The sequence below is a fragment of the Schistocerca gregaria genome, chromosome 9 (assembly GCF_023897955.1).
Source record: "Schistocerca gregaria isolate iqSchGreg1 chromosome 9, iqSchGreg1.2, whole genome shotgun sequence".
Taxonomy (NCBI): Eukaryota; Metazoa; Arthropoda; class Insecta; order Orthoptera; family Acrididae; genus Schistocerca; species Schistocerca gregaria.
Window position 1 is genome coordinate 158,157,587 of NC_064928.1, and position 13,097 is coordinate 158,170,683.

Genomic DNA, 13,097 nt, shown 5'->3' on the forward strand with positions numbered 1-13,097 from the left:
GATTAGTAATCAAAACGTTGTCGGTTCCGGGTTCGAAACCCGCCACCATTTAACTTTTGATTAATAATCAGCATTGGCGACCGAAGACTTCCGGCATAAGAATTCATCTTCGTTCTGCCAACAGCCTTGTCAAAGAGGGCAGAGAAGTGGACAGTAGTCCAGGGTTCTCTCTTCGCTGGGAATGGGAAACTTCCCCTAAAGGCAGAACAATCAGTAATGATCAACGGCATGAAGATGCAGAAGGCACTGGAAACCACTGCATAACAAACACATAATGTGTGACCACAGGACACGTGACCTGTATCTGAAAAGTGTCATGTTGACCTCTCCACTGGCATAAGATTCCGGAATAGTTCCCCATTCGCATCTCTGGGACGGGAGGTGGTCACAGGAAGAAGAATAAATAACCAACGAAGTAGTGAAATGTCAGGTGCTCGAACTCGGTAGAGAAGTTAGCAAATCTGAAAAGGGAAATGCAAAGGCCCAATCAAAATATAACGGTCGTCAGTGAAGTGAAATGGAAAGAACATAATGATATCTGCTCATATGAGTTTAGGATAATATCAGCAGCAGCAGGAAGTGATATAGGAAGGTGGGGCAGAGTGTTACTGCGAATAGTTCAGTGACAGGAATGTTCTCATCAGAACCGACAGCAAACCCACACCGACAACGATAGTTGAGGTATATGGGGCAACGCCGCAAGCTGAAGGTGAAGAGATAGAGAAACTACTTGAGGATAATGAGCGGATAAGTCAATACGAACAGCGAGATGAAAATCTAAGAGTCACGGTGGACTGAAATGCAGTTGTAGGGGAGGAAGTAACGATAGGTTACGGGAGAGTGTTGGCTTGGTGTTAGGAATGAGAAAAAATGAGATCTACAACAGATTTCAGTTAGTAATAGCGAATACTCTCTGCAGGAAACACAGGAGGAGGAGAGACACTTGGAATAGGTCAGGGGATACGGGAAGACTTCAGATAGATTACATCATGGCTAGGCACAGACATGGGAATATTAAGGAATGAAAAGATAAGCTTGAAGTTCTCTATGGCTATAGGTACTGCGATAAGAAATCGCTCAATAGGCAGTTCAGTTGAAGATGAATGGACATCTCTAAAAAGAGCAATCACAGACGTTGGAAAGAAAAACATAGGCACAAAGAGGGCAACTGCAAAGAAACCATGAGTAACAGAAGAAATACTTCAGTTGATCGATGAAGGGAAGAAGTACAAAAATGTCGAGGGAAATTCATGAATACAGAAATACAAATCACTGAGATACTGAAGCTAAGGCGAAATGGCTGAAATCGAAAATGAAATGTTTGCCTAAAGGAATGCCTCAGCATATAGGAAAGTCAAAACAATATTCAGTGAAATTAAAAGCAAGGGCGTGTTATTAAGAATGCAACCAGAATTATACTGTTAAATGCAGAGTGGAGAGCGGATAGATCCCAAAAGTGCATTGAAGGCCTCTATGAGGGGGACATTTGTCTGATGTGATAGGGCAAGAAACAGGAAATACAGAACAAATAGGGAATCCAGTATTAGAATCAAAATTTTAAACAGCTTTAGAAGACGTGACACCAAATAAGGCAGACGGGGTAGATAACATTCCATCAAACTATTTAAAACCAATAGAGAAAGTGGCAACAAACCACTACTCACGTCGGTATGTAGGATGTACGAGTCTGGCGGTACACCATCTGAATTTCGGAAAAATATCGTCCACACGGTTCTGAAGAATGCAAGAGATGACAAGTGCGAGGAATCGTACAATAAGCTTCACAGGACATCATGTACCCAGTTTGCTGACAAGAATAATACACAGAAGAATGGAAAAGAAAATTGAGGATGTGTTAGATGACGACCATTTTGTCTTTAGGAAATGAAATGGGCGTATGGCATTGTTGGCCGGGAGGCCCCATCCAGGGAAGTTCGGCCGCCAAGTGCGAGTCTTATTTCAGTCGACGCCACATTGGGTGATGAGGATGAGAAGATGACAACACGACACACAGTCCAAGAGCGGAGAAAATCTCCAACCCGGCCAGGAATCTAACCCAGGCCCGCTGCACGGGAGGCAAACACGTTACCACCAAGCTAACAAGGCGGACTGGCTGTAGGAAAGGTAAACGCACCGGAGAGACAGTTCTGAGGTTACGGTTGATAATGGAAACAAGGCTAAAGAAAAATCAGGACACTTTCATAGGATTTGTCGACCTGGAGGACGCGTTCAGTGGTATCGATGGGTGCAACATGTTCGAAATTCTGAGGAAAACAAGGGTAAGCCTTATGGAGAGACGGGTTGTATACAATATGTACAAAAGCCAAGACGGAATAATACGACTGAGAACGAAATGCTCGGATTACAAAGGGTGTAGGACAGGGATGTAGTGTGTCCCTCCTACTGTTCAATCTATACATCGAAGGAGCAATAATGGAAATAAAGGAAAGGTTCGGGCGAGGAATTAAAATTCAAGGTGAAATGATATCAATTCGCTGATGACATTGCTGTTCTCAGTGGAAGTGAAGAAGAATTAATTATCTGCTGAATGGAATGGACAGTGTAAGAGTACAGAACATGGATCGAGAGTAAATCTAAAATAGACGAAAGTAATGAGAAGTAGCAGAAATGAGAACAGCAAGAATAATCTTAACATTAGGATTGACAGTCACAAAGAAGATGAAGTATTCTGTTACCTAGGCAGCAAAATAACCGATGGGGGACGGAGCTAGGAAGACATCAAAAGCAGATTAGCATTGGCAAAAAGGGGATTCCTGACCAAGAGATGTCTACTAGTATCAATCATAATTTGAGGAAAAAATTTCTGAGGATGTATGTTTGGAACACAGTATTGTATGGAAGTGAAACATGGACTGTAGGAAAAGAGGAACAGAAGAGAATCGAAGCAGTTCAGATGTGGTGCTACAAAAGAATGTTGAAAATTGGGTGGACTGATAAGATAAGGAATGAGGAGGTTCTGCACAGAATCGGAGAGGAAAGGAATAAATGGAAAACACTGATAAGAAGAAGGGACAGGATGATACAACATCTGTTAAGACATGAGGGAATGATTTCCACAGTACTAGTGGGAGCAGTTGACGGTAAAAATTGTAGAGGAAGACAGAGATTTTTAATGTACAGTGTGTCCCAAAAAGAATAACCGGATTTTAAATAGAATTACACTCCTGGAAATTGAAATAAGAACACCGTGAATTCATTGTCCCAGGAAGGGGAATTTATTGACACATTCCTGGGGTCAGATACATCACATGATCACACTGACAGAACCACAGGCACATAGACACAGGCAACAGGGCATGCACAATGTCGGCACTAGTACAGTGTATATCCACCTTTCGCAGCAATGCAGGCTGCTATTCTCCCATGGAGACGATTGTAGAGATGCTGGATGTAGTCCTGTGGAACGGCTTGACATGCCATTTCCACCTGGCGCCTAAGTTGGACCAGCGTTCGTGCTGGACGTGCAGACCGCATGAGACAACGCTTCATCCAGTCCCAAACATGATCAATGGGGGACAGATCCGGAGATCTTGCTGGCCAAGGTAGTTGACTTACACCTTCTAGAGCACGTTGGGTGGCACGGGATACATGCGGACGTGCATTGTCCTGTTGGAACAGCAAGTTCCCTTGCCGGTCTAGGAATGGTAGAACGATGGATTCGATGACGGTTTGGATGTACCGTGCACTATTCAGTGTCCCCTCGACGATCACCAGAGGTGTACGGCCAGTGTAGGAGATCGCTCCCCACACCATGATGCCGGTTGTTGGCCCTGTGTGACTCGGTCGTATGCAGTCCTGATTGTGGCGCTCACCTGCACGGCGCCAAACACGCATACGTCCATCATTGGCACCAAGGCAGAAGCGACACGCCTGCATTCGTCCCTCCATTCACGCCTGTCGCGACACCACTGGAGGCGGGCTGCACGATGTTGGGGCGTGAGCGGAAGACGGCCTAACGGTGTGCGGGACCGTAGCCCAGCTTCCTGGAGACGGTTGCGAATGGTCCTCGCCGATACCCCAGGAGCAACAGTGTCCCTAATTTGCTGGGAAGTGGCGGTGCGGTCCCCTACGGCACTGCGTAGGATCCTACGGTCTTGGCGTGCATCTGTGCGTCGCTGCGGTCCGGTCCCAGGTCGACGGGCACGTGCACCTTCCGCCGACCACTGGCGACAACATCGATGTACTGTGGAGGCCTCACGCCCCACGTGTTGAGCAATTCGGCGGTACGTCCACCCGGCCTCCCGCATGCCCACTATACGCCCTCGCTCAAAGTCCGTCAACTGCACAAACGGTTCACGTTCACGCTGTCGGGGCATGCTACCAGTGTTAAAGACTGCGATGGAGCTCCGTATGCCACGGCAAACTCGCTGACACTGACGGCGGCGGTGCACAAATGCTGCGCAGCTACCGCCATTCGACGGCCAACACCGCGGTTCCTGATGTGTCCGCTGTGCCGTGCGTGTGATCATTGCTTGTACAGCCCTCTCGCAGTGTCCGGAGCAAGTATGGTGGGTCTGACACACCGGTGTCAATGTGTTCTTTTTTCCATTTCCAGGAGTGTATTTATTAGGAAGAAGGACTTAACACTAACAAATTGCATACTAAATTACTCAAAAAGACAGAAGTTTATTAAAGTTGTAACGTACCCTCTCTGTTATGTTATTGTTGTTTTGTGTTATTGTAGTTGTAGAGATATGAAATTATTGTAGCGGTTCGCTTAGTCAACCGTACTTTGGAATTTTTGACATTAAATGGAGCCTGAAACTTGAGTAACAAATACTTCGCGTGAAGTGCGATTTGCGGCATAAACAAAAATTAATTGCGGAGGTCGAATCCACTGAACATTAACAGAAAAGCTTTAGAACAATGCGCATGACTGACTAGACACATTCAGAGGGTACGTACATTCGCGTGCGAGTGGTTGCGATCTGATGAGAAAGATCTATCTTACTTTTTTTTCGTAAAATAATTACGTCGTAACACACTCGGAAATTGCGAACGTACAATAAGGGTAGAGGGATGTACGTTCTATCATTCCCCGTGGCCTTGGTAAAAGAATTGCAGTTATTTAACTTTAAGAATATTTCTTTTTCTATCGGACTCCTAGTTTTTATACGAAAAGGAAGATTGCAGGTTCTGAATGTCTCGGCACATCCGAATTAATCTTAGCGGCCACCAAAGGAAAGTAGTGAGCACTATCACGTACCTCTATTGCTGATCAGCGCCGTCGTAAAAACCGTCGCCCCCATCTAGAATTCGCCTTCTCGAATTAACAGAATAATTTGTACTTCATTGGTATGGGATTTAGGCTTGATCTTGACAGAAATTATAAAACACATTTTTCATCTTATTACACCTTCATTTAACGCGCACATAGACATGAAACTACACAGTACGTCTTTACGCCAGCGTATCAGAACAAAAAGTAGTTAATACTAGAAGTAATAAAAGAATCTCGAAATTAGTCCTTTGTCTATCAAGGATAAAACAGTTTTGCAGAGTATTCCTCTGGTATGACAGTCGAACAAATTTTCTTACTGTATCTTTGAGATTAAATTACACCATTTTCTTAGTTCCTTTTCAAAGTCCATCATAAATGTTCAATATGTCTCCCATTGGCTGCACGGACGACATCTAGCCGATAGCTGAATTCATCTCAAACTGAGTGAAAGGTGTCTTCTGTCCCTAAGGTTACAGCAGTTGATATTCTGATTTTTAGTTCATCAGTGTGACGACGTAGGGGAGAAACGTAAACACATTATTTAATATATTCCCACAGGAAGAAATCACGTTGTGTTATATCAGGGGATCTAACAGGTGAAGACTGTAAAGCCTGGTCTCGCGGTCCTGTACGCCCTATCCAACGTTGAGGCATGCTGGCATTGTGGAAACTACGCACGTTGTTGTGCCAGCACGGTGGTGCTCCACCTTGTTGATAGATGAAATTGTCAGAGTCAAGTTGTGGGAATCACCAGTTCTGTCGCATTGCAAGATGTGATTGTCCTGTTACGGTTTCTTCCTCAAAAAAAAGTAGGGTCCATAAACCTTGCTTTGCGAAACAGCACAAAAAACATTCACTTTTGATTACTCACGTTCGTGTTCAATTGTTTCATGAGGATTTTCGAGCCCCCATGTACGCACATTACGATGGTGAACCTTACCGCTGATATGGAATGGTGCCTCATCGCTGAATATCAATAGCATTACGGAAGTCCACTCGCTACACTTTGTCAGTATGTCGAAGAGCTTGTGCCAGTTACAATCGGTATGGTTTGAAGGCTAAACGTCGCCGTAACACACGCAAGTGGTCTTTTGGTGATGGGGGTTTAACACGAAATAGAGTATGAAACGCACGCTGAACTGCGACTAAATTCAGTAAAACAATGCTCCTTCTGTTTCGTGGACGCCATATTGCGAGAATGGCTGCATGCTCCAGGTCAGCGACATCTAGCGAATTTTTTCTGAAAGTCTAGACCATGTCGATTACATCTAGCGCTGTTTCAGTTACCTAGTGACATTTGGCTCAATATTATTACAAGTTAAAATCGGGCCATCTTTTTTGGACAGCCTGTATATCGAGCAAATAATTGAGGACGTAGGTTGCAAGTACTACTCTAAGATGAAGAGGTTGGCACAGGAGAGGAATTCGTGGAGGGCGTCAGAAGACTGACGACGCAAAAGAAGCCTTTTAACATGATCCTTGCCGTGGCGCAAAACACGGAGAATAGCGAGTACTCCAGCAGTTACTGAGCAGCGCTACTGCACGGCAGTAGCTGTCGGGCCAAGGCAGTGCTGTCGCTACCGAAGCTCTAGCTATTCTTCATGTTATTCTGTCCCTGTTAATACAGTCCATGACGTTAAGTAGAATAACGCAGTAGACTAATGCTGAAGCGCTCTACCGAGCGTGCACGTTAAACTGCGCATTAAAAATCATTTTGCTCGTAATGGGGTAAACCCGACGGTCTCCGTCCACACTGGGTATAGCGTGGAAGGCTTGATGAATAGCATTTTTTTTTTCTGCTGACGCCGGCTACAGATTTTAAAAACAAAAATTGCAAATACAAGGATACCCAATATATATGAAATTTTAAGACATTATAAAGGCATGCCGGCCGCGGTGGCCGTGCGGTTCTGTCGCTGCAGACCGGAACCGCGAGGCTGTTACGGTCGCAGGTTCGAATCCTGCCTCGGGCGTGGGTGTGTGTGATGTCGTTATGTTAGTTTTTTTTTCTAATTTCCTAATTGTAATAATTTCTGCTTTTAAGTGAATTTTAAAGTCTTTTCAAAATTTATTTGCGCGCTAGTTTGGGTCCCAGCTATAAGTGATAGAGTTTTCTTGTATTTTTCTATAATATGTGTCTATAATATCCTCTTCAATACCTAATACAAATCAAGTAGCTTATCTCCTACGGTATTAACAACCAAGGGGCACCTATAACGATTATTCAATAGAAAAGGACGAGAAAATTCATAAGAATTTCGATAGTGCTGTACCAACTTCCCTGGAATTTCTGTTAATTATAGTCAACATCAAAACTGTGTTACAATAGCACTGAATAGTATGCCTTTATAAAAAAAAAATAAAAAATGGCTCTGAGCACTATGGGACTCAACATCTTAGGTCATAAGTCCCCTAGGACTTAGAACTACTTAAACCTAACTAACCAAAGGACATCACACATCCATGCCCGAGGAGGATTCGAACCTGTGACCGTAGCGGTCGCGCGGTTCCAGACTGTAGCGCCTAGAACCGCTCGGCCACCCCGGCCGGCTCTCTGTTTCTCAAGTGTAAAAATAACGCTGCTGCCACTCTGACCATGCCTTCAGGCCTCTCTGCTGCAAAATACTAGTTCAAAACTTGTTTAGAACCGCTTCAAGAAGCGTTTTCCACGACGTAGATGCTCACTGGCGTTGGCTCGTTTATCACGTACAGGAGGCGGCGCTGTGACGGAGGCGGTAGTGCACTTGTATGGGGCAGACAACGGCACTGACGGGGGCGGCGCAGACGCGGCGGACATGGACGACGCAGACGTGGACGGCCCCGGGGACGGCGGGCGCGGCCGCGGGACCGGCAAGCCGAGCACCTGGCTGGAGTCCAGGTGGCCGTTCGGGGACGCCTCCGCCTATTTCGAGTGGACGGTGAGTACCCAGCACGCCGCCCAGTGCCGCACTGAAGAGCCAGTGAGACTGGCACGCCTGCCTAACACCGTGCAGGGCACCCGCGAGCACGCAGAAGTGCCGCAGCACGACGTGGCGTGGTCTCGGCTAGTGTCTGAAGTAGTGCTGGAGGGAACTGGCACCGTGAATCCTGCACGGCTCTCCGTAAATCCGTAAGAGCACTAGTAGGGGTGGAGATCTCTTCTGAACAACACGTTGCAAGGCATCCCAGACTTGCTCAGTTATGTTCATGTCTATCTTAGAAGCTGGATTAAGAAAAGGCAAACCTACGCTTCTAGCGTTTGTAGACTTAGAGAAAGCTTTTGACAATGTTGACTGGAATACTCTCTTGCAAATTCTGACAGTGGCAGGGGTAAAATACAGGGAGCGAAAGTCTATTTACAATTTGTACAGAAACCAGGTGGCATTTATAAGAGTCGAGGGACATGAAAGAGAAGCAGTGGTTAAGAAAGGGAGTGAGACAGGGTTGTAGCCTCTCCCCGATGTTATTCAATCTGCATATTGAGGAAGCAGTAAAGGAAACCAAAGAAAAGTTCGGATCAGGTATTAAAATCCATGGAGAAGAACTCAAAACTTCGAGGTTCGCCGATGACATTGTAATTCAGTCACAGACAGCAAAGGACTTGGAAGAGCAGTTGAACGGAATGGACAGTGTCTTGAAAGGAGGGTATAAGATGAATATCAACAAAAGCAAAACGAAGATAATGGAATGTAGTCAAATTAAATCAAGAGTATGTATTAAAATCCATGGAGAAGAAACAAAAACATTAAGGTTCGCCGATGACAGCAAAGGACTTGGAAGAGCTGTTGAACGGAATGGACAGTGTCTTGAAAGGAGTGTATAAGATGAATATCAACAAAAGCAAAACGAAGATGATCCAGTGCAGTCGAATTAAATCAGGAGTATGTATTAAAATCCATGGAGAATAAACAAAAACATTAAGGTTCGCCGATGACAGCAAAGGACTTGGAAGAGCTGTTGAACGGAATGGACAGTGTCTTGAAAGGAGGATATAAGGTGAACATCAACAAAAGCAAAACGAGGATAATGGAATGTAGTCGGGTGATGCTGAGGGAAATAGATTACAGTAGTAAAGGAGTTTTTCTATTTGGGGAACAAATTAACTGGTGATGGTCGAAGTAGAGAGGATTTAAATGTAGACTGCCAACGGCAAGGAAAGAGAAATTTCTTGACATCGAATATAGATTTAAGTGTCAGAAAGTCGTTTCTGAAAGTATTTGTATGGAGTATAGCCATGTATGGAAGTGAAACATGGACGATAAATAGTTTGGACAAGAAGAGAATAGAAGCTTTCGAAATGTGGTGCTACAGAAGAATGCTGAAGATTAGATGGGTAGATCACATAACTAATGAGGAGGTATTTAATAGAATTGGGGAGAAGAGGAGTTTGTGCCACAACTTGGCTAGAACAAGGGATCGGTTGGTAGGACATGTTCTGAGGCATCAAGGGATCACCAATTTAGTACTGGACTGCAGCGTGGAGGGTAAAAATCGTAGAGTGAGACCAAGAGATGAATACACTAAGCAGATTCAGAAGGATGCAGGTTTCAGTAAGTACTGGGAGATGAATAAGGTGGCACAGGATAGGATAGCATGGAGAGCTGCACCAAACCAGTCTCAGGACTGAAGACAACAACAACAACATGTTCATGTCTGGGGAATTGATGGCTCCTGGAGCCACTCCGTAGGTATTCTGGACGTGTGAAGTGTCGCATTGTCCTGCTGGGCCGGCCACGGTGACCGAGTGGTCCTAGGCGTTTCAGTCTGGAGTCGCGCGACCGCTACGGTCGTAGATTCGAATCCTGCATCGGGCATGGATGTGTGTGATGTCCTTAAGTTATTTAGGTTGAAATAGTTCTAGGGGACTGATGACCTCAGGTCTTAAGTCCCATAGTGCTCAGAGCCATATCAGCCATTTGTCCTGCTGGAATTGCCCAAGTCCTTTTGAATGCACAATGGACATGAATGGATGCAGGTGATCAGACAGTATGCTTACGTACGTGCTTACCTGTCAGAGTCGTATCTGGACGTATCAGGTGTCCAATATCACTCCAACTGCATACGCTCCACATAATCTCAAAGCCTCAACCAACTTGAACAGTCCACTGGCAAGCACACAGTCCATGGATTCATGAAGTTGTCTCCATATCGCACACGTCCATCCACTCGATAAAATTCGAAATGAGACTCGTCCGACCAGGCAACAAGTTTCCAGTCATCAACAGCCCAATGTCTGTGTTGACGGGTCAAGGAGAGGCGTAAAGCTTTGTGTCGTGCAGTCATCAAGGGCTCCGAAAGCTCATATCTGTGATGTTTCGTTGAATGGTTCACACGCTGACACATGTCAATGGCCCAGCATTCAAATCTGCAGTAATTTGCCGAAGGATTGCAGTTCTGTCAGGTTGAACGATTCTCTTCAGCCGTCGTTGGGCCACATGTTGGAGGATCTTTTTCCGGCCGCAGCGTTGTCGGAGATTTGATGTTTTAAAGGATTCCTGATTTTCACGGCACACTCGTGAAATGGTCGTACCGGAAAATCTCTACTTGATCGCTACCTTGGAGATGCTGTGTCCCATCGTTCGTGCGCCGACTATACTACCACGTCCAGACTCACTCAAATCTTGATAAGTAAGAGATCTAGCAACTGCATCGGACAGCTGTTGTCTTAAATAGGCGTTGCCGACCGCAGAGCCGTATTCTGCCTGTATACGTATCTCTGTATTTGGATACGCGTGCATATACCAGTTTCTTTGGTGCTTCAGCGTACATCACTACTGTACATGATACATACGTGTAGGAGCGTGCAACTCTTCAACACGTTGCTACAGCTCCCCTCATCATTATGCTCCAGAAGTTTCTGCGCTATGTAATCATGCTGGAGGTGCTCGTATGGATTGCAATACCATAGGCCAAAAGGGACAGGTGGACTCATAGCTGATGAGGAATGTCTTTAATGTTGAAACTAACCACCTGAAACTTGGTAACTGTGTGTGACAACACCTCTTGCTTGAGGATATTTCTTATCGCCATTACTGTATACCTCGTACACTAAGCAGTAGCGCAAAATTTTATTTTTAAGTTTCTAGAAGAATAGAATCTCATTTTGTTGCTAGTAACGTGAAACCAAGAGTACTTAACTCCGATTACAGTGTCGCCTATGAATTTGATCTAGAACAGCTTTTGTTACCCTACTTTTGAACACTATCATTAACTGTTCAAATTACTTGCAGCGTCTGTGGTGGTAGGTACTCTAAACTGTATCTGACTATCTTTAACTGAAACTGACTAAAAAGGATGGCTATCAATAATACATAGATACGCTTCATCATCGAACAACCTCAAAACACTGGCTAATTATCGTGTATAAAGCCTGTGCCTTGAAAATTTTACAAATTAATACAGTTCCTAATTCCACTTCACTAAGTTTGTTTAGACTCTACAATTGCTTCTTACCTGCAGTGGATAAGTGAGTTGTGCTTTCTCTTGTTCAGTTGTAAGGATGTGAAGTGTTGAACTGCATGTCATGCAATAAATTTCTGTGTGAGTAATAGCCTTATCATTTGCCTTACGCTGTGTTGCCATATAAGAATTTTATTGTCTTTCTAAAATATGCATTCACTATCCATACAATAGCGCAAGGCGTGACAATGCAGTGATGTTACAATTTGTATTAAAACTGTGAGGATAACATAGCGAAATGCATGTAATGAATGAAAAGGTTATTTTAGATTGGAGTAGTACTCGACCTCTTTAATAACTCAGAAGTGAATCACGTTAATAGTAACCAAGATCCTTATTTCGAATTGTCATACACAGTGCAAAATGGTTCAAACAAACACTTAGGGGGTCTCGGGGCCAGAACGGTATACTTAATGTTTAACAGTTTTTGTAAATAATGGAGCATAAGAAAAAACTTCTTAAAGGTATAAAAAATCACCTTGTATTGTAACCTAACGTGTCTTATGTGAAGGTCACGTAAAACTACACTCCTGGAAATGGAAAAAAGAACACATTGACACCGGTGTGTCAGACCCACCATACTTGCTCCGGACACTGCGAGAGGGCTGTACAAGCAATGATCACACGCACGGCACAGCGGACACACCAGGAACCGCGGTATTGGCCGTCGAATGGCGCTAGCTGCGCAGCATTTGTGCACCGCCGCCGTCAGTGTCATCCAGTTTGCCGTGGCATACGGAGCTCCATCGCAGTCTATAACACTGGTAGCATGCCGCGACAGCGTGGACCTGAACCGTATGTGCAGTTGACGGACTTTGAGCGAGGGCGTATAGTGGGCATGCGGGAGGCCGGGTGGACGTACCGCCGAATTGCTCAACACGTGGGGCGTGAGGTCTCCACAAGACATCGATGTTGTCGCCAGTGGTCGGCGGAAGGTGCACGTGCCCGTCGACCTGGGACCGGACCGCAGCGACGCACGGATGCACGCCAAGACCGCAGGATCCTACGCAGTGCCGTAGGGGACCGCACCGCCACTTCCCAGCAAATTAGGGACACTGTTGCTCCTGGGGTATCGGCGAGGACCATCCGCAACCGTCTCCATGAAGCTGGGCTACGGTCCCGCACACCGTTAGGCCGTCTTCCGCTCACGCCCCAACATCGTGAAGCCCGCCTCCAGTGGTGTCGCGACAGGCGTGAATGGAGGGACGAATGGAGACGTGTCGTCTTCAGCGATGAGAGTCGCTTCTGCCTTGGTGCCAATGATGGTCGTATGCGTTTTTGGCGCCGTGCAGGTGAGCGCCACAATCAGGACTGCATACGACTGAGGCACACAGGGCCAACACCCGGCATCATGGTATGGGGAGCGATCCCCTACACTGGCCGTACACCTCTGGTGATCGTCGAGGGGACACTGAAT

At 45.5% G+C, this 13,097-nt stretch overlaps 1 protein-coding gene across 2 annotated transcripts in view; it reads left to right on the forward strand.

The window, feature by feature from the left end:
- Positions 1-13,097, forward strand: part of LOC126291839 (uncharacterized) — a 501,394-nt gene that overhangs the window by 227,087 nt on the left and 261,210 nt on the right. For both annotated transcript variants that reach the window (XM_049985553.1, XM_049985554.1), the window contains exon 5: positions 7,955-8,160. In XM_049985553.1, the coding sequence (XP_049841510.1) occupies positions 7,955-8,160 (206 nt within the window). The remainder of the gene's footprint in view (positions 1-7,954; positions 8,161-13,097) is intronic.